Raw genomic sequence first — 27,986 nt, forward strand, 5'->3', positions numbered from 1 at the left:
CTTAGGAAGTTGGGCAGGTCTACAGGAATAAACCTCAGTTCACACAGCCGCCATGAAAGCAGGCAGACACGGACAGCACAACCTTCTAGAAGCTGTCGTCTTTGGAAGTACATCTGCCCGGCAGAACTACAGTCTAACTTCTGTTGATGTGTTGATTTGACGCTGCTCAACGTCACAGGCCCAGATTCATGTAGTTCTGGTAGCAAGAATTTCTAAGCTCTAAGCTATACCCACAAGCCATCTTCCTGGGAACCATTGCCTCCTCTGTGGGATCCTACCCAGGGACATTCTGTTCTCCACCTAGCAACAGTTTTCCATGTCACTGCCTCAGTGTTGACCAGTTACAGGGAGTTCTCTGGCCAAGTTTCTCAACTATTCTTGTCATCTTGGGCTTTTTGTAAATAGAACTGTTTGAATTCATCTAAGTTCACAAGTAAGGTCATGGTGTCTTGTCAATCCACCTTCCAGCTCTCAATCCTAGCCCAATGATTTAAAATCCAAATTCACTTGAGAGCCAGCCCCAATGGTAGACATCTGCAGTCCCAAACACTTAAGAGAATGAATGGGAGGATGGTTTGAGCCCATGTAAAGGAAAATAAACAAAAACAAAACCCCCACAGCTATGGCAAGATGGCTCAGCAGTTAAGAGCTCTTCCTGAGGACCTGGGTTCAAATCCCAGTATCTACATGGTGGCTCATAACCATCTTTAACTCTGACCCAGGGGATCCAATGCCATTTTCTGGCTTCTGTGGGCACTATATACATCTGGTACACAGACATATATGCAGGCAAAATACCCATATGCATAAAATAAAAATAAAAATAATTTTAATTCATCTTCTTTAACAACATGTTTTAGGTAGAAAAAAAAGTCATCTTAAATCTAACTAGCTTGATAGATTTGACTTCATCTGCCCTGTACTTCATCTCTCTACTTCTACCTCCCTAGAACAGGGGCCTAGCAGCATGGCCTATTAATGTGCACAGGCAAAGAACCATGGGGACCACTTCCTAGTCCAGTGCCCAAAGCTGGGGCTGGGCACCTCCCTCTAGGAGAGCCCTGGAGATGCTCTGCTTCTGCCTTGTGCCAGCAGGGGGACCAGGGCTACGAGAGAGGGCATCTCAATGTGAGGGCAATGACCACCTGGGCTTCAGTCCATCTGAGCTTTTAGAGTCAGATCTGTACTTTACAACCCCCCTGCAGACTCTAAGCTGGCAGGGACAGTATCCCAAATGTAGCATGGGACTTAGGAGGAGCTGCCTGGCCACTAAACAGCCCCTGCCTTCTGCAGTGCCTAGACAAATCCTTTTTAAAAACCTGTTTATGAAGTATATGTTAGGGTCCAAGTGCTATTTCAGGTAAACTAGTTTTTAGAGAAGTTCTTGCTCCTCTGGAGCTTTCCGACAACACACAAGGACACGGACCACTCCCGAGTGTGAGTGCTAGGTGGCTCCCTCCTAATCCAAACACTCCCTTCTGTAGGGAGAAGGCTAAGGAGGACCAGGAGACTTGTCGACTCAGGAAGTTTAGAAAGCTACCAGGCTGGTGCAGCTCCCCTCCCCAAGGTTAGACACGCGGACACAGTTGCCAGGGAGACTCTGCAGCAGAGCTGCTCCAAGTTGATTGGGAAGCTCCAAGGATGCTGGAAAAAGCAGTCACGAGTGCTGGTGTGAGCCCCCGCCAATAGCCCCGATAAACTCCTTAGTTCACCGGAGTAGACTGGATAGCTTCTTTGGTCTGTTGTCGGTATCCCAGCTAGGGTAAATGACATTGTTCACATCTCCCATAACAATGGGAGAGAAATAAAACACAAGGATCAAAATCAACACAGTGTCCTCTGAAATCAGCCTCGTGTGGCTCTGCAGAAGCCATTTCAGACAGGAGGTGAGTACAAGCAGCCTGAGCAGGGTGGGGTGACTGGCTGCACAGCCTGCAGTCTGAGGTGGCCAGAGCAGAGGGAGGCAGGAGCCAGGAGAACCTCTGCACCGTGAGCCACCGCTGCTGCGGCATGAGGGCGAGAGTCGCTCGTCAAAACACAAAGTCCACTGTAAATACGGGTTACCACTGGCCAGCATTTTAATTCATTCTAAACCAAAGAACCCTTACTATACGCAGAACCTGTCATTTCACATGTTTAACGGGTTAACAATACCTAAACAAGGAACACTTGGAAACAACTTCCTCCTTGTTAAATTTCACATTAGTCAGAATCATTCAATACCTTTATGTAGAGCTGACCACAAAGCTGCACTTCGGCTTTTTCTCTCCACCCTCTCAAGAATTACCAAAAGATGCCGGGCGTTGGTGGCGCACGCCTTTAATCCCAGCACTCGGGAGGCAGAGCCAGGCGGATCTCTGTGAGTTCGAGGCCAGCCTGGGCTACCAAGTGAGCTCCAGGAAAGGCGCAAAGCTACACAGAGAAACCCTGTCTCAAAAAACCAAAAAAAAAAAAAAAAAAAAAAAAAAAAGAATTACCAAAAGGCCAGTCACTGGGTGATAGAAAGTGACAGACTTCACACTTGACTGTTGGAAAGTCTTCCTCAAATACAAAAAGCCACATCCTGCCACGCTCAGGTCAGTTCACTCTCTTGGAGTCGCCCACCCAATGTTAAAAGCACACTTGTGATCCAGACTCCAGAGGCCCACCAGCTCCAGCACTTTCCAGGACTGAAGAGAGGGCACAGGGTAATGGAGTTTCTAACTGGCAGACAGTGTCGTCGTCGTCGTCGTCTTCTAAGAGGAAAGCGGGGAAAACAGACAGCGCCATGTCAGGGCAGACTGAGGACAGAAATACACAGGGGCTTCCAGGCCGCCCGGCCCTTTCTGTCCTACTTCCTCTTCATGTCTGCAGTTCAGTTTCACTTAAGTTTTCAAAAGCCAGGTTCTGCTGCCAGAGCCTGAATCTTCTCTACATTTCATTTCCTCTGCACTTACAGCCTGATGTCATTGTTCTATTAGCAATTATGGAATGGAAAGTGGTACTGATACAAACCACAGTTTCTGCTCACTCACTCAACATGGATGGATGATTTCTAATTTCTCTATTTATTAATAAAGGTAACTTTTAACAGTCATAATGGAAATAAAATGTACCAAAGTTTCACAGCTCCTAAATTTGACTTAGTGGTATGACTGTGCCTGCATAGGGCTGAGTTTCCTACTTGCACATTTAAACTATTTTAGCATTACAAATGTCAGTGGCCTATATCCCTGCAGTACTACATACAACAGCATAAATTAAATCTGCCAGAAATTCTATTATTGGCTCTATTTTAAAGGACTACAATGCAATTATATACAGTATACAAAGTTTGTCAAACTGAATATACATGGTCTTAGGCCATTACTACTATTTCATTCCAATTTGGATTTAAATATAATCAACTTACAGATCTGAAATAAAAGCACTGCTTAATGGTTTCAGATGCATTTTGGTATTGAATGTTTCAAGGCATCTCTAGAAATAATAAATTAAGACTGTAATGAAGTAATCTGTGTCTACAGCTGCTGACAGACAGCAGGATAAAATGTGACTTAAACGTTAACTGTTATCGACAAGTTTATGAATGAAGAGTCCTGACCACTTCTAGTTTAAAACAAGCAAAACTAATAGCACAGAGTACTTTAATATAACCTTAATGGTCTAACAAACCTTCCAAATGGAAGGAAATACAAAATAAAGTTCAGACATCCAATTTAACTTGTACTGATACACTTTAGCATCACAGATATATCAGGTCAGCTCACCAACTCTGGGCTAACCCACCTAATAGACACCAAGTGAGTAAGCTTTCGGTGGCTAACAAAGGTTTCACAGATCTCTGCAGCAACCAGAGACATACAGTAACACACACTACTACGGCTGTACTGATCCCTCGTCATGCTCTGTAACACTGACATTTCAGGAGTTCCCTTGCTATAATGAGCTGGAATTCAGACAATTTCCTTGGTGATATACATCAAACCAAATTAAGAATATTAACCTCCTAGACATGGGCTCATATAGGAAGTATTTTGTTTACTAAACTGAAAAGTTAACTTTAAAAAATATCTGCAGTCTTTTTGAAATGCAAGGCACCAGCAGGAGCATACATTCCAGCAAGAGTGACTGACTGGGACCATGGAGCCGACAAGTCCTTTCTCTTCTGTTGATCAGAATACTTCCTTTTCCTGTCTATGCAACGTCTTCCAGATAATCGGCAACATCGCTGAGCTGGGAAACAGTCAGGTCTTGTGTGAGGTCATCGAGCTTTGTTGTCCAAAAGAAAGAAAAGAATCAGTATAAACAAAGTCTGAATCCATGTGTAAAAGTATATTGTTTATAATTCATTTATCTTCTGTAACCTGTTTCGAGGGCCAACCCTGGACTAGAGCTGGCTAACAGGAGAACGGGGACACCGAGTGAGAACAAGTTTCCTCTCCAGACTCTGTGGCCCTCACTCTTTTAGATCTGTTCATTTGGCCCTTTACATCGTCTCATTGTGCCATTCTTTGGATACAAGGAAATATTAGAGATAAAATCATTTTAAATAGATACCCTCACTCCCTCCCTCTTGGTCAAACAGTAGTCTTGGTATACAACTATCTGTACTAAGACAATTACTGGGAACCTTAATTAAAGCCATTACATTTCTTTTTTTGCCAGGGGTAAGCGGTTTTTTTCCTTAAGTTGGTTTTGTTCCCTTTGTTTTTTTGTTTTGTTTTTCGAGACAGGGTTTCTCTGTGTAGCTTTGCGCCTTTCCTGGAACTCACTTTGTAGACCAGGCTGGCCTTGAACTCACAGAGATCCACCTGCCTCTGCCTCCTGAGTGCTGGGATTAAAGGTGTGCACCACCATCGCCCTGCCCAAGTCATTACATTTTAAAAGAAGAAACTCAGAAAAGCCCAAACACTGAGACAATGGGTAAGACTGATACTTTGGATCTGTATTTACTCTCACCATTATTAAATAATGAACTCATTAAGGTATGCATTTTATTTGCAAAACAACTGAATGCTGTATTAACGCTGATTTTAGACTAGAGGCAAGAGTGAGGAAAAACTGGATAAAAAGGTGATCTTTCAGAATCTACAGTCGAGAGCAGTTAGCTGAGGGGTTTTCAGTTTTGATTTAAAGCAACAAAGACCACACAAATGGGGTTGTGCTGCTGTTTCTGTTTTACACTGTGCTGCCGGTGTATGGCAGTGCTGCTGGGTTTTGTATGAAGTTGAAAAGTGGTAGATGCTCTTCAGAATTCTCACCCTCCCTTCCCCCTCTCGGCTAGTGCTATCTACAAGTACTACAAGTGCTCACTGATGAGCAACCCCTTATCTGTTTTGACATCTGTGATTACCAAGAAGCTGAGTTAGCAGCTGACCTCCAACATGAATTCCATCACAAATGCTAAACGAACAGTCCTCAGTAGTTTTTAATAAGAGCTCACATTGTCTGCCTCTTAGGGATGACAAACAGTGAAAAGGTGGGAGAAAGGCCCACCTTCTCACTGTATTTGCTTACACACTGGGCAGTCATCAGAGAGTATTGTCACTCAAGTAGTAATACTTCCACCTTAAAAGAAACTGAGATGAAGCTGGGCATAGTGGCACACATCTTTAGTCCCAGCACTCGGGAGGCAGAGGCAGGCAATCTCTGAGTTTGAAGCCAGCCTGGTCTCCAGAGTGAGTTCCAGGATAGCCAGAGACCCTCTCTCAAAAAACCAACAAACACCAACAAAAACACCCACAAAAAGAAACTGGGATGACAGATTCATGTTTACCTAAGACAACTAGCATCTGAAAAGCGGAGGGAAGCAGGAGTCCTGGGCTACATACTGAGTTCAAGACCAGCCTGGGACTTAAACCAGGACCCTATCTCAAAAAAATCAAAGCCAGAAAACAAAGAAACCTAACACATTAGAAATGACACAACCCAGATTTTGCTTCCACACTTTAAACTACAACCTCTCTTGAGAGCTGCTTCCTCGTGTGATAATCTGAAGCCAGCCTACATCCACCTCCCTTGGAAGGCGGCAGCCATCTTCTAACTACGCTCACAGAATGAAGGCAGACCCACCCTGGCTGTGAACAAGAGAGAGGCCACAGCTCATCTCTCCTCTCTGCGTGAACAGCTGCAGGTGGACTCTGATGGATTTCTGGCTTTGAACCTCAAACCAAAGCCTTCTGCTGTGCTGCCTCCCACAATTCCGTCTCGGCCTTGCCTGGCTAGCCTGAGATGACCGATGCCCCATAGATACCACCTCACTTCTAACCTAAGAAAGACAGTTCTGACTCTAGTCCTGATCCCCATGGCCACCCTTCACCCAGGCCTGTCAGAGTCAAATACCAATAAATGACAGCTGTGAGTCTCCCATATCCTTAGTTTTCTCCAGACTTAGAATAGGTAACTGGCATGAACTTTTTGCAATTTTCAATCATTTTTTTTTTTTACTAGTCATAGATTTACTAAGCCTCATAGCAAATCAACAAATGGACAGATGCACCCACAGAATGTGCTAGCTAGCACCTTACTTTATCACTGGTGTTGACATCATCTACTCCCACGGAAAGGTCTTCTTCGATTTCTTCACCGATACTTAACTCACTTTTTTCTGAGCGATGGCTAGCACTAATTATGAGAGGGGGAAAATGAAAAAGAAGTCTGAAGAATAACTACCACTGCTCAAATTTTCAGAGATTTTAATCCTACAAGTAACATATAACATTGAACATAATTTCATATATATCATCTAGAAAAACTTATAAGGCAACAGTGGCAATCACACAGATCGCCACATGCATTCTTAACTCCAAAACACAGGACAATAAATTATTGTAATAAACAGAAATTCTAATCAGAAGAAAACTGTCAAAATTCTCAGGCATTTAAAATTAAATTTTCTAATCATATCTATAACAAATATTATTTTCTTCAGTAGGCAATTCATATAAGTTACCTCCAACAAAATGTTAAGTAATACCACATCGAAGAAGGCAGTTTTTGAAAGGTCAAAACCACAAAGACAAAGGACATGAGAAAAATCAGGATAAACTACTGACTTGGTTTCATGACAGGTCAACCCCTGATATCATTTCTTTATCTTATTCTTTCCAACTCTCCCAATACAATATATATATTCATCTATATTCTAATGTAAGAAGTCATCACTCCAAAACATAATTTTGGATGAACATGAACAAGAGACTCAAGTACAAAGTAAACTCTAATGAAATTTTGCCATACCTGTATTCAGAAAGTATTTAAAAGATTTACATATTCACCTCAAGGTTTTTCTTACCTATTAAAATCATCAACATAGTCTTCATCTTCTCCAGTTCCTGGTAATCAGTTTAAGAAAAGAAATATGTTATTACACACTTACAGAAAAATATTTGTTTTAAATAAGTGTGTCTCCTGCCAAAACAAAACATTATTGAATGATATTATTTCATAAAAACATAAGTACCAAAACAATGTTTAAAATTCTTTTAGATTTACTTATTTTTATATGCACAAATATTTGGCCTGCATGTATAGTATGTATGTGTATCACGTGTGCCTGGTACTCAGGGAGAAGAGTCTTGGGATCCTTGGAACCGGATGTCACGGATGGTGGTGAGCTACCATGTGGGCACTGTAAAATGAACCTAGTTCCTCTGCAAGAGCAACACATACTCTTAACCACAGAGCTACCTCTGGAGTAGTTTTACCACATAAAATGAAGGCAAAGAATAAAAACTATTCAAGTGATTATACCACATTCTAAAAAGTGAACACCCTGTTTGTGCTCTGGGTTCAGGAAGGTGGCCTAATCAGGGCAGCTCACCATGATGTGCCCTGTGACCTAATGAAGCAGAGCTGGGGAGGCAGCGGAAGGGCAGAGCATTTGCTTAGCACATTCATGGACCTGGGCTCTCTCCTCATCAACACACAAAGAGAAGAAGGGACACACAACAGCAAGGCACCATCAGCTTCCGTGACTTTCAACTCAACAACTTGTTCAAAAAGTCAGAAACAATCAGGTGTGAAGAAGTGACAGAGCATGTGGGCCCATCACCCGGAAGGGGCCCTTGGTGCCCTTCCATGGGCATGTCCAAGTACCATCAACATCTGTATTCCTCAGAACACCGACACTCTTGCCATGCACATTACAGTAAAAACCAAGCTCAAATGACTGTGCTATGCCACTAAACAAGACTACTCATTTCTACTGAATCTGGTGAAGTCCCATACCCACGCTGTACAACTATCCAAATTTCAACCTACGGTGTGCCCTCAGCCAGCAGAGGGTGAAATGAAGCAGTGGCCTGCCCTTTGTTCTCTCCAACAGCTTGCAGTCAGAACTGTCTTCCCCAAAGGGGAATCCTCTGCAGTTTCACCTTATCAGCAGAGCAGGGAACCCACACTTTGATCAGAGAACAGGAACAAGGAAAAGGGGAAGCCCAAAGGCTTGGCACCAGGTGAACCACCACAAAGTGAAACCATGTCAGAATGAAGGGGCAGAGCAGAACCTGAGGTGTCATGGCCAAGAAGGGGGCCAACACCCCGAGGTGCAAGGATAAAGAGCCCCCCCCTGCAGGTGTGATCACACCTAATGGGGAAGAAGCAGGGAAGGAAGAAGAGTTGACCACCTAGCCAGCCAGCCAGCAACCATGAGGCACACAGGGCCGGACTACTGGCAACCCAGCAGTTACCAGGATTCCAGGGCACTCTATGGAACAGGAATGCAGGCAGCTCAGGGAACATCTATTCTGCTAATGGAAAGAAAGTGACACAAAAAGCAAACTAGCATTTTAGGCAACCCCTTCCATGTATGTCGACATGTTTAAATCCTATTTAGTCTTCCAAGTGCGGTTCATGTTACTGGACCCAATAACAGAGAAGAAAAGCACAGTTTATGCCAGGTCAGGGCCACAGCTGGGCTCTTCATGTAAACCTATCCATTTTTCCCCTGGGTCCTGTGCACTATATCTAGGGTGTCTGGTTAGAAACGAGAGGATAGTCTGCACTGTCCAGGACATGCCCACGTTCACAAAGTGCACAGGGTATATGGTACTTTCTCCCCAGCCCGCCTGAGAAGCAGCGCTCTCAGAACAGAGCAATTAGCACCCATCTCATCCATGAAGAGGACAGGAGACGGCCGAGAGCCTGGCCGCACCACTCCCTTTGCGTCAGTGAGAGGAAGGGTCTGTAGGTCCTCTTGCGGCATCTGTCTGCAGCGTGCCCAGACACCGACTCTCTTACCCCACAGAACCTGCTGAACTGCATCTGCTCCAAATACCACAACAGCTCGAGGCTGTCCTCTCACAGGTCTAAACCTTGCACCAGACTGACTCCCTGGGGTCTGTCGCTGCACCAGCCTCACCCACTCTCACTGAACCCTTCTTCGATACACAGCTCTGACTTGATCACCAGGTCTTGCCATAGCCTCCTCTGGTCTTCCACCAAAGCCCAGGTCAGAGTATTCCCTTACTACAGTTGGAACACAAAAGACAAAGGACGGTCCAGCTTGTTGCTACAGCCATCCCCCGGCACAGGGGTGAACTCTGGACGCATGCCAACTCCCCAACACCTGCTAAATGACAGCAGGAAGGCTCTCCATGTAGACTTTAATCTGGAGATGATTTCAACAATCACACTAGAACTGAAATCTAGTTACCTAGTCCAAGTGATCCAATTTTTTCACCGACCAATTTCAGATCCTTCAGGACTGTGCTTCCTCTTTTACCTGTAGGCAGGAAAAAGTACTTGCATGAAAGGAATTCATAACACTATTCTCTAAGCCACGCCAAGCTTTCTCTCAGGTGGGCTATCTATAGCCCTAGGAGTATAAAAAAACCCTACAGTAAAATTATAAATTGTAATCAATAGAGGCTAGAATCATGTACTACCCTGGGTATTTTTTAATTGGCAAAAAGCAAAGGATTCATGTGTTACAGAGAGAAACCAATTATACTATTCTTTATTAGAACATAATCACCAAAATAAAACGTATACAAAACCCAGTACTGTGAACTCCAAATGGATCTACTTCTGAGACCTGCTGGTTAAACACTGGCTGACTGTGACAGGGTGATGTCCAAACACACTCTTGAAAGCCTTGGCCATGTTATCCCGGGGTGGGGAGGATAAGATGGGGTGGGATGCCACAGTGCAGGAAGCTGGCTATCACCCGGCTTGCTAGCAACCTCTCCTCTGTGCCACACCAGACAGAAGCCTCGGATGGCAGAGTGACTATGATGATCACTCTATCACAGAACTTCTTTAAAAAATCAAGTTATTCCAAGAACCCACGAGACATGACTTACAAGTCAACAATGTTCTGTCTTGGAATGGGACAGCACCTAACACTCATTCTAGGTTGGCAATACTACAATCCAAACTCCACTGGGGCTGCCTGACCTACCAGCCATCCCAGACCAGCAGTACGCTGCAGAGCATGAGTTACCTTCCTTAGTGATCAGGTGGCTGCCCAGCATGTTGATAAAACACAGAGGGACATGCATACTGCAGCCAGAGAAAAATCAAATCTAAAATTTGAAGTACTGTGTATCACTTCTGTATAAATTTTAAAAATGTGTATGTATACCTATCAATGTCTAAACCAGCTAAAAAGTCGGCTTCCTAAAAACACTTTGATAGCCTAGCAAAGGATCACAAAATGGTGGAGAAGAGTGACATTAAGAAATGAAAAGAATAGTAAAATATTGTCTACCTTATTAAAATTAGGATTTTCTAAAAAAAAAAAAAAAAAAAAGAACCCATGGTAATCATATCACATATTTTCTTTCTTTCTTTCTCTCTCTCTCTCTCTCTCTCTCTCTCTCTCTCTCTCTCTCTCTCTCTCTCTTTCTTTCTTTCTTTTCTTTTTGTCAACCTAACACAAACTGGTCATCTAGGAAGACTAAACAATCACTGAGGAGCTGCCTCTGCCAGATGGGCCTGCGGGGCATTTTCTTCATTAAGGATTGATGTAGCAGGGCCCAGGTCACTGTGGGCGGTGGCACCCCTAGGCAAGTGGGCTGAGGTCATATCAGAGAGCAAGCTGAGTAACTTGGGGAGTAAGCCAGTAAGCAATGCTCCACCGTGTCCTCTGTTTCAGTTCCTGCCCTGACTCCCCTTCAAGAAGAACTACAACTGTCAGCTGAAATAATCCTTTCTTCCTCCACTTACTTCGGGTGATGGTATTTTATCACAGCAATGGACACCACACTTACTTAGAAACAAAAACAACAAAACTCCGGAGTATTCAAGTACTTACTCTCAGTATCTGTTAAAGAAGGGGCTCCTGCCAGGGAGCTGAGGCCACTCCTTAAGGGGGGTCTGTCAGAGACTGAGGCCAGACTTCCCACTTGCTTCCTAGGCTCACTTCTCCTAACGGGAAGCAAGCGACAGTGAAATGTTAATTCCAGACCTTGTCACTACAGTCTTTTATTCTGTAAACATAAAAAAGCAATTTAGAGACGTTTTAGATGCGTCTAATGGTTGGGAACGAACACGATTTTACAGACTGAAATCACAACGCATACCTACAGGGCAGTGCAGACTGCAGATAATCTGGTGACAAACGCACGGTAAGTCTGTCAGGGAAGCTCCAGCTCCCTAAATTTACAGCCCTTTGCTGTCTCTCAAGCCAAGTTGACTTTCAACACCTGTACTACCGAGGACTTCTTCAAAAGCCTCCTCCATCTCCCCGAAACACAAAAGACAGTACAAGAATCAACAAATAAACATTACCTCTCAAATGCACACACTGTTCCGGAAGCTGCAGAGCCCTCCCTCTAACCTTGAGGGACTGTTTAGTCACAGCTTCACCCATTCCAGTCAACTGGCTCCTGACTTCCCAGACACTGCCATCAGGGCCTGCACTGGCCATCCTCTCCAATCTGCTGGCAACTCCTCCCTGGAGTCCACCACAGGGCAGCACTCCAGGAATGCTGTTACCTCATTCTAACCCGGCTGTGCCCTGATGCTAACATGCAGCTCCCATCACATGGTGAGTACCTGATATAGGCTTATCTGGTAAAAATGGCTTATACCCAGTACCTTCAATAATCCTGGCATTATTTTAAAACATACTAGGTTTTACTGGTACAAAATCAGATTTATGGATTCAATAATTATATAGTTGTTAGCAGATCATTAGGTGTAACACAAATCTTAACAGGTCGTATTAATGAAAACAAACCCAGGGCCAAGTATTGGGGTGAATGCTGGAAGATCAGAGAAGCAGAACAAGCCACAGCCACCTCACATCGCCAATTCCTCAGCTGATCCTGTTTCCTCAGACTGGAAGCTTCTGAGTCCTCATCCAAACGGATTTCAGCTGAACTGCTTCTCGAAAGCCTGAAAGCTTAACCAGACCTAGTTCCTGGTTTTCACACCTTATATACCTTTCTGCTTTCTGCCATCACTTCCTGGGATTAAAGGCATGAGTCACCATGCCTGGCTGTTTCCAGTGTGGCTTTAAACTCAGAGATCCAGATGGATCTCTGCCTCTGGAATGCTAGGATTAAAGGCGTGTGCTACCACTGCCTAACCTCTGTTTAATATTATGGCTGTTCTGTTCTCTGACCCCCAGATAAGTTTATTGGGGTGCACAATATATCAACCACAATTAGGTTTAAAATATAAAATGAAAGCATTTAGGAATTTTGTTTTTAAATCATAAGTCAGATGATCCAAAGAAGTCTACTTACCAACCGTAAGTTTTTTCTGGCTTAGGAATGGGATCATCAAAGAAAGAATCTCCTTCTGCATCATCTTCGTCTGGACAGAGAGCACTTTTGTCTTTGGCATCTAAAGTGCTGCTGCTCAAGAAGGATGCAATTCTTGTCTCATGGGCCAGCGAGTGCAGGCTGCTCTTGCTCTTTGGCTCTGACAAGGAGATACTGGGCTCGCTTTGACTGGTCTCACTGCTGGTCTTCTAAGAAAGAGGAAGGGAGAAGTCTCCGTGGTGATAAAACTTCTAAGATATCTTAAACAACAGTCAACACAGGGGTGTGTCTGTGTGTCTGTGTGTGTGTGTGTGTGTGTGTGTGTCTGGCCTTTCAACAGCAGGAGCTGCAGTGTAATCCTATGCTTTCCCACTTTATCCCCAGGCTTCCTGACATGGGCAACTTTCAAATGGCAAAATGTTAAAGAAGATCATGACACCATTTCTTTCCTTCTTTTCTAAATGAAAATGTCTTTACCATGCCTATCCCACTTAGCACATTTCTCATTTATAAGTAGCTTTCCCTTGTCATCCTAGGTGTATGTCACTGTTGCATAAAGTATCTTTATACATTTTCAATCGGAAACCAGGAGAGAGCACTAAGTTAATTAGACCATGTCACTAAGATAAACTAAATTATACTATTCATCAGAAGAGAGAGCAGCTTTCTACCCAGCACCAATGAAGGGTGAAAGACATGGCCTTCGAATGCTCACATTTCCAACAAGCAGATGCTGGACAAAACAATTACCTGAATTCAGGCTTGCTGGGCTATTTACTAGCCTGCACCTCATGTTCACGAGGAGGCACATAAATCCTTTATGTATCTTTTTAAACCAAGGCTGAAAACTCCTCCCGAGGAAGCACTTCTACTCCCACTCCATAGTAAGGTTAGCGCGAACTATCAGTGTTTGGGTTACTCTGACACCACAGCATAATTCTAGTCTATACCTGGCCCCCTTGCCCCCTTTTTTTTCTCTGTGTAAGCTGTCCTAGAACTCACTCTGCATACCAGGCTGGTCTCAAACTCAGAGATCCACCTGCCTCTGCCTCCCAAGTGCTGGGGTTAAAGATGTGTGTCACCACCGCCTGGCTTTATCTATTTTAATAACAAATATAATGCCAGTAGCAACAGCAGTGGCTAACAATTATGGAGAATACTCAAATGCTTTAAGTGTTATGCCTCACTCAATCTTTAGGCCATGCATGTAGGATGTGTTATCTGTATGGATTCTAAATAAGAACACAAAGGCAATTTATGTAACTTGTTAAGACCCCGGGGTAGTTAAATAATAAAATGAACATCAGATTAGCTCCCCTTTTTCCTCTCTTTTTGAGACAAGGTCTCATGTAGCACAAGTGGCCCTGAAGTCACTGTATAGCTGATGATGACCTTGAACCCAATCTTCTTGCCTCTTGCCTCCCAAATGGCTGGGATTAGAGCCATATCCAGCTGAGGTTAGCTCTTACTACTCAGGTTATACCATTAGGTTGAGTCACATGAAACTGTGTTTAATGTGGGCTGAAAGGACAATTTCCAAAGGCTAAAAGGACAATTTCCAAAGGGCTGGCCTTATATGCTATTGTGTAATATCGCAATAGACCCCTGTGATGCTCCAGAAAAAGCACTCATCTGAAATAAATCTGGAAAGTGCCTGTCCTGGGTCATTAACTGTGTGATCTTAGGGAATGTTTTCAGACATGAATTTTGTCAAGAATTAAATGAGGTCAGTTACAAACAGGCTGGGACAGAGCTCATTAGCAGCAAGGCAAGGAGCTGGGCCATACAGAAATAGAGCAGACTAACACACAAGGCACTGAGCCGGGGCTGTTCTATTTTCCCGCACGCAGAGAGCATAGCATGTCTTAGGATGCACACTTATGTTTTTAGACTTGAGGCCTTGGTTAGTTGCCAGAGGCAAGGCATATATTATGTAAGTTTTAGGAACTTAGATGGGGCTACACAGTCTATGGGCTATCAATAGTGATAAACTAATGATCATGAAGAGATATCTAGAAAATGAATTAAGCTATCTTTTTGAACAATATAGGAAACTCTCAAGGAAGTACATAAAAAATTCCCTTATAACTTTCTTCAAGTTTTCCTGGTACTGTGAAATACAGAAGTATAATATATTTAAATACACCTAAATTAGATTCACATCAGTTTCAATTTCTGATTTGAAAATGTTTTAATAACTGAGTTTTTCAAAGACCCTGCAAATAAATTCCTGAGGCTTATGATATTTAGACACATTCACTCTTGCCTTAGAAAGGTAAACAGGGCTAAGGCAGAGTGAGTCAAACACAAAGTAACATCACAGGTCAGTGACTACAGGACATGCTCTCCTCCTGGAGTTCAAATCACCAGCTCCAGTCCACACACAGATGACAGGACACTGAAGAGCTTGGTGATTAATGCTTGTCCATGATTACTGTTTTACTGACATTCTTACTAGTGATGCAAGGCACAGTTTTAGGAAGATGAGTTTCATGGAGAAGGACATGGTATGACAGTACATTTTTAAAATAACAATATTTGTTTTATTCTAAACATCAGTTCTATCTATGAAGTGAAAACAAACTTTCAAAATAGCTCTGCAACTGTGCTCAAAACCAATTCCTAAACCACACAGAAGTACGTCGACAGAGACAAACAAATAATGCCGGAGCCTGTGTAAGGAGGCAGAGACTACAAGAGTGATCCATCTGGGAGGCAGAGGCCATCCCCAGGTTTGCCTCCCACCAAAGGAGGTCAAGAAGATACCTTTCCTTCCGTTCTGCCTTCAGACTAGGGACAGGCCATGTCTCAAGCTCCCAGTACATACCATGGCATAGAAGCTGAGAAAACCACAGCTGTTATAGTATAACACTTAGCCTTTGTCATTTTATAAAAATGAAGGGACTTACTGAACAGCACTGCATCAGCCATTCCCTGTGATGGAGCTCAGGATTAACAAACTGTATGGTAAATTATGATAAAAAATTTTTCAAAATTTTAGTATAGATTAATTTTTCCAATAAAACACATAATTAAAACTTCAATCATTTAAAAAATAATAGAAAATGAGCATCAGAGAAAGGTTTCACAATGAAAAATACTATTTGTCTAGTAGCCAAAAATTGAATTATTGCTATGTCTTTAGGAACTGAAAAGGGGCTTAGGTGTGGCTCAAATTAACAGGACTTGTCAGCATGAAGGCCTCAATTCTCAGCACTGAGGGAGAAAAAGGATAATATAATTTGTGTTTCCAAAATAAAAGCTTAATGTGCACTGTTCATAAAAGACAAAATATTCCACTTTACAAACATCTTCAAACATCTGCCTGCAGTATTTCTTTGCCCACCCAGGCTCTATCACTCTCACCTCCTCCTCTACTCTGTCAAAGGCAGCTTTTGATTCATGACTTAAGAAGTTCATGTTGAGCATTTATTTATTTTATTTGCTATTCCTAAATATTAAAAAAAATTTACTATTAAAATGGGCACTATCCTTACAAAGTTTAATTTGCTCCCCTAAAGACTGTAGAACTCTAGACCACCACAACCAATCTTTAAACCTCTGGTATTCCTAGAGAAGCGCTCTCCGCACCGACAGCCAGCAGCCATCTGAGTCTTCCACACACCCAGCAGAACCATGGCCTTGAAGCTGTCACAAGACAGGTGGCTGGCCCCTGCATGGGTGTCAACCTTGTTCCCTCAGGCCTCATGTCCCTAGCAGCTCCCAGAAGCTCAAGAGACAGGGATCACTGGGCTGGGTAAGTAACTGCCAGTTTCCAGCTACCTACCTACCATTCACCCAGCATCATGTTGGGGAATGAATACGGAGAAAGATAACACTCAGTATAGAAGATCCTGAGGTGACAGCCACAGACTCAAACATAGCCTGAAAGACACATACAATGATTGTGACCAATGTCCAAAATCAACATAGAGTTGAATATATTCAAGAATTCTGAAAATAACGACTTATCAAGGATGGAAAGCGAAGAGCCTCACTATTCATCAGCCTGGAAACTAATGAAGGATAACTTCTCATACAACATTAGTGGCACGATACAAGGTCCTTCATTCTAGAACTGGCGGTGCTTCCTTCTGCAGGAAAGTGACCACTCAGCAAACCTGAGGCCTTCAAGTCCGACCCCGCCCCAGTGCTGCCAGAAAGTAAACAAAACCGGTGATCTTGGTTTGCATTTACAATCAGATGGTAAAGACCCAGGGAGCAAAGCTTCTGCAGAAGTCGGCTGTAATTATTAATTAGTTATTAATAATTATCTGCTGAGTTGCTGAGACAGGGTCTCACTATATAGTCCAGACTGACACAGAACTCACTATATAAGCCCAGACTGGCTTTGGATCATCAATTCTCCTGTCTCTGCTTTCAAGTGCTAGGAAACCGGTATACACCACTACACCAAGCTGTTCTAGTTTTTTACATTATTTTTTAAGAGACTTTTTGTTAATTTTTTTGAGAATTTCATATAATGTATTTTGAACACATTCACCCCTCCTCCCATCCAAATGAGTTTCCTTTTCCCCCACCGCCTGCATCCAGTCCAGTCTATGTTGTCCAACTAGTCTTGGGAGTAGGGATTCCTCAACTTAATCTCTCAGATAACTGAGATATGATTTGGCGAAACAACAAAGATACAATCACAGGTGCTGCTTTGGAGATGTGAGCAGATGGCTCTAAGCCCCCCTTTATGCCCAGTGAGATGTCTCAGCAGGCAAGCACCTGACCCAAGCCTGGCATCTTGAGCTCCATGCCCAGGATCCACAGGATGAAAGTGCCCAGTCTGAAACTATTCTCTGACCTCACGTGTGCTTGGTACACGTTCAACTACACAAACACACATCATATAGTTAAATGCAAAAGAAAATCTAGTTTGCTGTGGGTGATTGATTGATAAAGTGCTGACTGGCCAATAGCCAGGCAGGAAGTATAGGTGGGACAAGGAGAGAGGAGAATTCTGGGAAGTGGAAGGTTGAGTCAGGAGACCTGCCAGCTGCCGCTGCCATGAGAAGCAAGATGTAAGGTACCAGTAAGCCACAAGCCACGTGGCAACTTATAGATTAATAGAAATGGGTTAATTTAAGATATAAGAACTAGATAGCAAGAAGCCTGAGCCATTAGGCCTCACAGTTTAAATAATATAATCCTCTGTGTGTTTATTTGGGTCTGAGTGGCTGCGGGTCTGAGTGGGACTGGAGAAAACTCCAGCTACACTAGTTCATTAAAGAACTCCTCATTAAATTTTTATCCTCTGTATTCTGAATCTATTCATTCTATTGTTTCTTTTTTTTTTTTTTTTTTTTGAGACAGGGTTTCTCTGTGTAGCTTTGCGCCTTTCCTGAACTCACTTTGGAGACCAAGCTGGCCTCGAACTCACAGAGATCTGCCTGGCTCTGCCTCCTGAGTGCTGGAATTAAAGGCGTGCGCCACCACCGCCTGGCATTCTATTGTTTCTTAACAACAAAACCAAAACCTTTTTACTGAAGTTATTGCTTGGAAACCTTACACACATCAGTTATGCATGCACACATACAAGCACACAAATTGTTGGTTTGAGACAGGTTTCTCAGTACTGTAGCCCTGGCTGGCCTCAGACTTGCAGCAATCATTGGCTTCTGTCTCCAGAGTGCTGAGATTACAGAGTGCACAGCCACACTGAGATTATACATGGAGAATTCAGAAGTGTACTCCCAGGATTAACAAGGGCTTTGGGCCTCTGAATCAACAGCTGCCCACAGCCTGTCTCAGAGTTCCAGAGCTCAATGGGAAGTACCCTGGACTTCCTTGTTTTTGCTCAAGACCCCTGAAACACACACACAGCATGCACACTTCATGTCTGTGGATCACATGGATGAGGCTCCTGCAGTTGCACACACGTGGGAAATGGCACTCACCTGCCACAGCAATGGCTCCCACTGGCATTCTGGTAGGCGTAACCCCAACCACTACATGCAACTAGGTATCTTGATTATGCTGTTAAGAATGTTCTGGAAATTGAAAACTTAACTGCATGCAGAGGGCAAAGCAGAGAGGCAGAGGAAGGGGAATAAGGGCTTAGCTATCTAAGGCTGGAAAGAGGCAACACTGAGATCCACACTGGCAACAAAAGCAATTCAGAAATAAGGTCAGAGAGGAAAAGGGAAAGGATTTCCAAGTGACTGCGGAAGACACTCTGGACTCAAGATACGACTATGTAACAATAATGAAACAGACGGAACTAGACTAGTCTGCTATGAGGCATGGGCCCATCAGAGTCTCAATTCTCCTCAAGTCAGAGAGCACTTGAAAGCTAAAGTCTGGCCCCACCGCAGCCATGTCACATATACACAGAGTGAAACCATGTCTCTTAGTATGCGCTGGTTTTATATACTAATTTACTCGAAATGTTTTAAGTTAGAGACCTAAGAACTAGTAAGGTTATAGAAACTCAATACTATGAAACATGTGTTTAACTTAAAAATTCCAAAAGACCAAGTCAATGAATCTTAACAACACAAACCACAGGTTAACACACTTATATAGTCTCAAGGTGTCCCACCTCTCCAGATAGACTGTGAGTTCCAACAAAGTCACTTTCACTATGCAAATGTTTCCAAGCACTTACTGGACAATGGGACATCTTTTCACTGAATTCTGTATGAAGACAGTGAACAGAAAGAGAGCTCTGCCTCTGAAATCACCACAACTAAAAAGCCAGTCAACAGAGAAATCTAAGTTGTTTTTGTTTTTAAAGCCTCTGTTTTAACTTAGGAAATGTCTGTGCATCAGACTCCCTCAGAGACCTGACAATGACTCCCGGTGGGTGCCGTATTCTGAAGGCACGTGTCTTACCCAGCTGAGACTGGCACGTTACTCTACGCCAGTGTGCTTCCCACACTCCTGCACCTTGTTTCCTGCTCTCATGACTGAGGACCAAACTCAGTGCGCGCTCGACCACTCACCGGTACCCCAGGCTATTCACTGACTAGTTTTAGACAAGACTGCACTCAACTGCCCCGGCTGCCTTGAACTGCAGTCCCTCTTCACCCTCTCAAATAGCTTAGGTGCCAGGCCTGTGCCACTAGGTCTGGCTCTCATGGTCGGCTAACAGATGACAGTAATGCTTAAAAAGAAAGCTTAGAACCCAGGCCAGCAGGAGGCCCCCAGGAGTCTGAGGCTGGCTCAGCACAGGCGGCTTTTCTCTTCTGCTCTCATGCATGTTACCTGGTCACCAGACTTCCGCCCGCTTGTCTTCTTCTTACCTTGTCCTTTATACCTTGGTATCTGAGCATGAGAATAAAATGACATTTTACCATAAAATATAAATCTCTAAAAATAAACTAACTCATTACCAAACTAATAGAGATTCCTATTAGACAGTATTCCTCTCCCACACCTGCTGCTTTGGAAAGCCTTCATAACTTCCTGGCATGTCCCGAGTTTTAACCAGTTTCCAACAGGTTCCTGGTCAGCTACAGGCACTGGCTATCCATCACCTGTCAGCTTCCTACTGTGTGTGCAGTCCGGTCCATTCACACCGCACGTGGGTTCCGTTCTACACTGGCCTGGAGTGAATTCTAAACAGCTTGCTGAGGGCTTGTCTAGCTTGATTTGACCTTCCTCAGGAGCACACAACACTGGTTCCTAAATGCTGACTCTAATCCTTGGCTCAACTTCCCAGTGTCCCTCACACTTACACTTTCACTCTGTGGGCTCACAGGTGGATGAGGGCTCATGGGGGGCTGGCAAGGAGAAGGGGAGAACTTTAGGTATATAATGGAGTTGTATTCTAAGTGACAAAGCAGGGGTGTAGTTTAAACAGACCCCAGCCCGGCCAGCTAGCAAGGATCTTAGGTATTTCCTAAGGGGCTACTCCAACCCCAGCTCACACAGAGACTACATGAGAAAGAAACGAAAGGTGGCAGACATGTGATGTCCCTAGTCCAGGAGACACAAGCCTCTCTCTACACTAGCCTATGGGACTGTTCTGCAAGAATTTACACAACATTCCTTAAGACTTAAAACACTCAGGAGGATCATCACAGCTCTAGAGCATGCAGTAACAGATTTTATTACGGTTTTTCTTGAGGATATACTTTACATGGAATGTCAGTACCACTTCTAAAAATACTTTATGAGGAAGTGGTTTCCAAGCAGCTCAATGCTTCAAGTATTGATAAGTATTTTCAGAATATTAGTTTCTTTTTCTAACATCAGACATTATAGTGGAAAATACGTTTCTTCCACAGGCTCTTTTTTCATCATTTAAAGGAATTTGTAAAATTAACTCATGACTTGCTCCGTCATCAGGGTTATAGCTTCCCATAAGCACCAGGAAAAGACAAACCTCTTTAAATACTCCTTATCTGAAAAGGTCTGGCCCTCTCAGGGGGAGCCACACTAGCAGAATAACCTCTCTGGCTTGAAATATAAAATGTCTTCGGCTTTTGAAGTTTACAAATGAACAAACAAGCCATAAGTAACAGCAGTGCCCTGTGCCTAGACACTTAGCAATGAAGTACTTGGCAGTATAAACACATGCTCCAAAGGTCACCTGATCTAAGATACCAGTCTGATCTATAAAATTCATGTCCCACCCTGAACCCACATGAAACCCTGTGCTTGGATGGACTCCACACCATCTCTCTGTCCCTATGGAAGAGTCACAGAGTGCAGTGCTGACCCTGGATGAACTACAGAGCTACGCCTACCCACCCTCCTAAAAACACCGGTTATGTAAATCCCAACCCCTAAGGTAATGATAGTATTAAGTGGGGCCTTTGGGGAGTAATTAATCAAGAGAGTGGAGCACCTGTGTATAGTTTATTGAGCTCCCCTTCCCTATCCCACTACATAAGGATATGGAGAAGGTACCAGGACCTAGGCCCACACCAGACACCAGGCCTGCCAGTACCTCAATCTGTGAGAAATCAATGTCTGCTCTTCATAAGCCATGCAGTCTGTGGTACTCTATGACAGCAACCTAGGTGGACTACGATAGGACCCCAAACCATTATTTCACAGGGCCAACTAGAACCAATCAGGACGTACTCTATCCAGCCACAGAGACCATCACTTTTTCATTAAATCTTCTATTATGAAAAATATTCAAGTGTTCAACTCCACATTTTTCTTCTTCATATAGCGTTCCTGAAATCAGGTCTTATCTTTAACACACACACACACACACACACACACACACACACACAACTGTAGTACACTTTCCTATAAATCTTGTCAAAACAGTTCACTAATATTTAAATACCACCATGATTCCAAATCAACTATAATCTTTTATATTCTGAGAGCCCATGCTCTCCAGCTCGGAGTTTATGCAAAGTAAGGAAAGCCTTCTTATTAATGCAACATAAAAATATTCCAACTATCAATGTCCTCTGAGATACAAAATTCAAGACATTACCAATGACACAAAAGAAGCAACTTTAAAAAAAAAATCACCTACTTAGTCAAGAGGGAAATGACCTTTAAGAAACTTTGAAATGACTTGTCACAAAAGAACATTCACAGGTAACAGGTAAGAACAAAGAACAGGGCCCCAGGTGTCTGCCACAGTGCCTGCTTCTCTGTCCAGCGCAGACTCACCTTACTCGGGGTGGAATTCCCACTTGCTTTTCCTTCAGGGGACTTTGACGGAGGATGTCCATCTGATAGATCCAAAGCACCCTAAAAATTACATTTTAAACTGAAACTAAAACATGATTATGCCAATGATGCTTCAATATTATTTTAGCATTTAAGAACACTATGTTGACATTTCTTCACAAACACCTATACTAGATTTTCCTTTAATTTGAATACACATATCCCACCCAGATTCAAGTTACCTGCAAATAATTTCCCTTAGCCACCTTGAACTGGCCACCCAATCTACACTGTGGGGCCCAGTCCATCTTTCCATCATGACTTCATGGAGACCCATCTCCCCTCCTTTCTCAATTAACATTAATGACTCTGTGATTCTCAAAGGTTGGTTTCTCCTTCCATTCTTGGGTTTGCTTCCCTGTTTCATTTTATGTCAAACCAAAAAAGTCCAATTACTCATGAGAAGCAACCCAGGGAGGGTGAGGAGTCCTCTGATCCACGTGCAGACCAGCCTTCCACACCGAGTTAACAGTAACAACACTAGCCGCGCGTGCGATGCTGCCCACACTCAGCGCCGTTCCTACTTTCCCACTGCCTCATTTCATAAACACCGTCAACAGCTGGTCAGCGAGGCGTGATCTTTTGTTCCAGTCCGTCCTAAACAGAACATTCTGAGGACCAACAGCAACACAGGTACACAGGTATACCTGCATACTGTAATGTTCACTGAAATACTTACAAGCCATCTCAGTTCATTTCATTTTAAGGAGCAGCTTCTTTCTATGCAAACCTCAATTCATTACACATGTACTAATCTCCACAACTTAACTAAATAAGCTAGAGAAGGGTAGCACAGGATACTCACTTCCCCACTGGTAGGTCCTTTTTCTTTCTGTTGACAGCGTCTAATCACTTCTAATAATAAGGGTCCACCCACAGTACCTTCTGCTTCAATGATACCTAAATCTCGGGCTAAGTTCTCCCGACCTTCAAGACCTTGAAACTAGAAAAGAAGTAAGATTTAGGTGCAGAAAATGTAGCAGAAGCAGTCAGACATGAAAGGGAGTACTTGAGGACCTTAAAGCATCTCTACATTCAGAGGCTAACTGTAGTGAACGACTTCTGGCTGTTTTATAAAGAACATCTACGTGTCTGGCCTCTCCTGACAGCTGCAGGGCAGCATCTTAGTAGGATCAACTCTACAGCAGCATTCCTTTCTTAGCAGCTTCAAGTTACACAAGCAATCACATGGCTTGTAGAAACACAATCTAACACACACACACAACAACTAAGTATGAACAACCGGGAACTGTGAGACGTCATTAATTTCCAGAGACTTCACAGATAGATGTAAAACCATGTTTCTTACTGTGCTAGTTTCAGGATGGAAAACAGCCAAGGTGAAATCAAGGTTAAAAAACTGAAGAAATTCTGCCACGAGACTAGCCACTAAACGACCTGTAAAGACCAAGAAAAAGACTTGTGAGCAAAGCCTGAAGAACCTCTAATTTCCCTAGTGACCTGAAGCATGCTAGGGGAGCATGAAGTTTCTAAGTTCTTTAAAATCACATATTTCTTCTCTGAATAAATCACTTAAGTACAAAAATCCCAATCTTCCCATTTTTTTTCCTTTAGAATCATCAATCTGCAAGTGTAAGACAAGATAGTATTTCAAAAACAGATTTCAGTGTCTCACTTTCTAGACTAGGCCAGACATGGTGGTATACTCCTATGTAAAGTCAGCCTCAGGCAGGAAGATCACTGAGGGTCAGAGGCCAGCATGGGCCACAGAGGTAGACTATTCTCCCAAATATTGACAGGATTTTAAAATTCAGAGGCAAATAAACACAAGAATAACATCTTACCATCTTTTGTATTTAAAAATTTTTTCAAGCTCTCATTGACCAAAGGAGTTTTGTTCTGTTAAAAAATAAAAGAAATAGTTTAAGTGTTATATGTTTATCCTAACTAAAAAGCATACATTAAAGTTCTCTTTTTCCCATAGCCAGAGTTGATTATTAGTAAGTGAGCAAATTAAGTGGAAAGTACACCGTTCAGAGTGGAGAGTAGACAGACCAAGCCAAGTGCAACAGCTACATTTATTTATTGTGGCAAAGCTATAAAGAATATATACATTGCCATTCATAAAAATCATGGTTTTATGAACTCCATTTCACAACTGTTTACTTAGCATAGGACTTGCTTTGTGCTATTTAATAACTTTTCAAGTTAATGAAACCAAACTATACTCGGAGACATTTATCTTCAACTTTTTAAACCATTTTTTTACACTGCTGGGGATTGGACTCAAGACCTTGCACATGACAGGCAAGCACTCTACACTTGGCTATACCACCAGCCCTTCAACATTTTATAATTTAAGTGCTACGAAATAGTTTATCTACAAATATTTGTGTGGCATTACTTTAACTCTATATTTCAAGTACATGAAATATCATCTTAGATATCTACCATTTGCAACATAAACATTTGTAATTCCAAATTAATCAGTAGTATATGACATGACTTTGTGTGGCCATAGGCCAACTTATTTTTTGGATTACAGATCTGAACAAGCGTAGTAAAAAACACTTCTTACAAATCGAGCCTGAGGTGACTATTCAGAGTGAGGCTAATGTAGGTAACACATGATGGGCTTCCTTAAACAGACTCACATCTTGCTGATGGCAGTACAAATACTTTGGAAAACAGTTTAAGGCTGTTTGTTTTAAGGTTAACATTGTCCTCAGCATGTGAGCTAGTTGTTCTATTCTCAATTATTTTCTCAAGATAAATCCCAGATCCCAGCGAAGATCTGGACATGACCATTCACACCAGCCTCATCTACAAGGGAAAAGCAGGAACAACCCAAAGATGGCATCAAAGGGTAGATGATTAAGCAAATTATGAATATCCACTCAGTGACTAGTGGAATGACCCAGAATTCCTGAAATCGGGATTAAATACAGGAGTACAACATACACTACTGTATTATGCTGAATAAAAGCTCTCAGATCCCATGTGTGTTCTACATTTCCATTATGTGGTTTTGAAAATGATTATGATGTTGAGGAAGGCAGCTCACAAAGAAATAAGGAAAATTTGAAGGATTGTAGGTATATTCTCTTCTTGGCTGTGCAGTTCACATCCTGTAAATGCTAAGTTTATCAAACCTGACATTTTAAAGTGTGAGTTTACAGAAACAATTATACCTTGTTAAAATGAAAGAAAGAGAAAAACCACAGAAGTACATGGTCTAGAGAATTTATGACACTTATTAACTGAACTAGTCAAAGAAAATGGAAGACCAAAATCAGGTATGTACTACCAATGGGCAACCCAGGAACAGTGAAGAGAGACTTGAAATGAGGGGCACGAATGAAGAGTGAAGAGTGTAAGTACCACCCTGGAAAAGCTGTAAGCAAGCCCAAGAAAGGCAGGCAGCAGAGGACCCTCCCACTGCCAGGAGACAATGGGTGAGGGTGGGACAGGTCTGGAGAACTGGGAATGTCAGTCTCCGAGGCACACTGGTCTGACTCTCAGGAGGGAAGGGAGCTATGTAAGGAAACAAGGATGAAGTTACCAGTGGAGTCAGGGCGACTGTGGGGAGGCTGCCGAGTAAGTACTGTACAGAGACAGCGCACCAACCCTGAAGTGGGATGAGCAGGAATGGGATCTCACCAAAGAAACTGAGTGGACAAAAGAAAGACAGAATCGGAAAAGGCTCCCAAATGCCAAAGATTTCCAAAAAGGAAAGCGAAATCAATGTCAGATGCTGCAATGATCAAGTAACGGCGAGAACTAACGTACACTCAACTGGAAGAGCCTTCTTGACTACAGCAAGAGAAACTCCTTGGGTATAGCAGTAGTATACTTACATTTTTAATGGAGTAAAGGATACCTGGCGATAAAAAACAACATGAGACATATTCTTCCAAAGAATATGTTAAAAGAAGTAGGAAAAAAAAAAACAAGTAAAAGAGAACTATTTTAAGAGCAATTAAACATTTTTATACTCAAAAGAGCCAGGAGAAAAGAAGTCAAAGACCCAGTGATTAACTAAGGAGATGAGAATACATGGAGGACTAAATCAGACAATATATTTGGCAAGACGGAGCCTTTTCTCCTAGAGCAGGACAGACGGGTTCATGTACAGACACGGGTCACCTTTCCCTAAACTGACAGGTTGGGGATAGCAGCCAAGGACAGTTAGGACCTAGTCACTTCTCTTCTTCCCAGGGGAAGGACAGGTAAGAAAGCTAAGTGAAGGCGACCAGATGGGCGCACTACGTCCCTGCTCAAGTTAGCATCCACCACTCTGTGACTCAGGGGGTCACGTGGTTAAGTGACTTTTCTTTGGCAATGCTTATGCAGAAACGGTAGAAGGAGATAGTTTGCTGGGATCAAACGATCATCACCGTATAACTAGAGAGCAAAGAAATATGGGTTTCTGAGGTGTGGACAATGGGATCTAGCCTAGCTGAGGACACACAGAAAAGACGATGCAGAGACCAAGATAAAGAAGCAGGAGGCTGAGGAAGTAGATTCGCAGGTCCACAAACGTGGAAGGATGGGAGGGCATGGACTCAGGGTGGTTGCTGGGTCTTGGGGTAAACAGAAAAGCCAAGTACCATTTAAACACACGGGTTTTCCTGGATTTTTTTTTTTTGAGACTAAGTTCAGAGATGCTTTTAAAATAATTGATCAGATTTTTTAACCTACCAGTCAGAATCTGGAGGAAAGGTTGTATTCTACACTCCTTACCACCAAGATATTCAGAGCATACTGGCTCACGGGAAGTTCAGAGTAACCCTGCAGGTATCTGGAACGCTATCAGGCAACTCCTGTGACTGAGATCTGGCTACGGGCCTGTCAGAATTGCTTTAAGGCCGCTCTCCAACGTGCAAAAATGATATAGAAAACGAGCCATGGTACAGAAATACAACCCGTAACCGTTCAGAATCCCAGTTAAGTCACCCCGCGGTTTCGAAAGGGCTTGAAATCTATTAGAAATTAGGCGTTAAGACCTTGACGGTCCTATCAAGGTCTGGGGGTGCGGATCTCTTACCTCTACCTTTTCTTGTTCTTCGAGCGCTAAAAACACAGCCGCTCTGAGTTCAGCCTGCAAAAGAAACACACACACACACACACACACACGCACACGCACACACACACAATTCAAGTCAGTTCCGCACGGACCTGCCATCTGAATGACAGGGGCCGGCACGAGGCGGCCCGTCCACCCGCCCGCCCGCAGGTGCAGCGTGGGGCGGTCACGGGCCGCTCGGCGGGCGCTCGGCCCCACACCAGGCCCACGATCCAGGCCCACGATCCCGATCCCGGGCCCCACGGCCGTGCGCCCCGCCCACGCCGCCCCCGGCGCCCCGCCCCGCCCCGCCGTAGCCCCCCGCGCCCGGGGAAGGAAGCCGTCGCGAGGCCCCGGGCAAGCCTGCCCGGCCAGGCCGCAGCCCGGCCTCCCGCCGCACCTTGATACGGTTCAGGACGCCGCTGTTCTCCAGCGTCTGCACCAGCAGGTCCCGCAGCTCCGTGTCCTCCTCGGCCACCACCGCCGAGGCCGCCGCCGCCGCCGCCGCCGTCGCCGTCGCCGCCGCCATCTTCGTTCTCCAAGACAACCACCCAAGCCGCGCTAACGGCCAACGGCGGGCGCGGAAGCCGCAAGGGCGCGCGAGCGCGCAG

The 27,986-nt window shown here is 43.6% G+C and overlaps 1 protein-coding gene across 4 annotated transcripts; it reads right to left on the reverse strand.

Moving 5' to 3' along the window:
• Nucleotides 1-3,028: 3,028 nt before the first annotated feature.
• On the reverse strand, nt 3,029-27,974 carry Cep43 (centrosomal protein 43). 4 transcript variants are annotated; one of them, XM_028866635.2, is made up of 14 exons: nt 27,776-27,974; nt 27,358-27,411; nt 24,155-24,209; nt 23,659-23,747; nt 23,155-23,292; nt 22,290-22,370; nt 19,911-19,970; nt 15,605-15,655; nt 12,678-12,904; nt 11,240-11,352; nt 9,638-9,706; nt 7,277-7,316; nt 6,510-6,606; nt 3,029-4,251 (listed from the first exon to the last, which is right to left on the reverse strand). In XM_028866635.2, exons 1-14 carry the CDS (start codon nt 27,902-27,904, stop codon nt 4,177-4,179), a joined length of 1,278 nt encoding a protein of 425 aa, XP_028722468.1. In that variant the 5' UTR covers nt 27,905-27,974; the 3' UTR covers nt 3,029-4,176. The 4 variants fall into 4 exon arrangements, with proteins under 4 accessions (XP_028722468.1, XP_037056399.1, XP_028722469.1 ...); XM_037200504.1 differs by lacking the exon at nt 19,911-19,970 and having other exon boundaries at nt 27,776-27,973; XM_028866636.2 differs by lacking the exon at nt 15,605-15,655 and having other exon boundaries at nt 27,776-27,973.
• Nucleotides 27,975-27,986: the final 12 nt, after the last annotated feature.

The sequence above is a fragment of the Peromyscus leucopus genome, chromosome 8a, assembly GCF_004664715.2.
Source record: "Peromyscus leucopus breed LL Stock chromosome 8a, UCI_PerLeu_2.1, whole genome shotgun sequence".
In the NCBI taxonomy this organism is placed as follows: Eukaryota; Metazoa; Chordata; class Mammalia; order Rodentia; family Cricetidae; genus Peromyscus; species Peromyscus leucopus.

Coding starts and splice junctions, on each gene's coding strand:
- Cep43 (XM_028866635.2), bottom strand. CDS start 27,904: ATGGCGGCGGCGACGGCGACGGCGGCGGCGGCGGCGGCGGCCTCGGCG. Junction 7,317..9,637: donor AATTGGATCACTTGGACTAG/GTAACTAGATTT, acceptor ACTGATTACCAG/GAACTGGAGAAGATGAAGAC. Junction 6,607..7,276: donor TATGTTGATGATTTTAATAG/GTAAGAAAAACC, acceptor TCTCATAATTAG/TGCTAGCCATCGCTCAGAAA.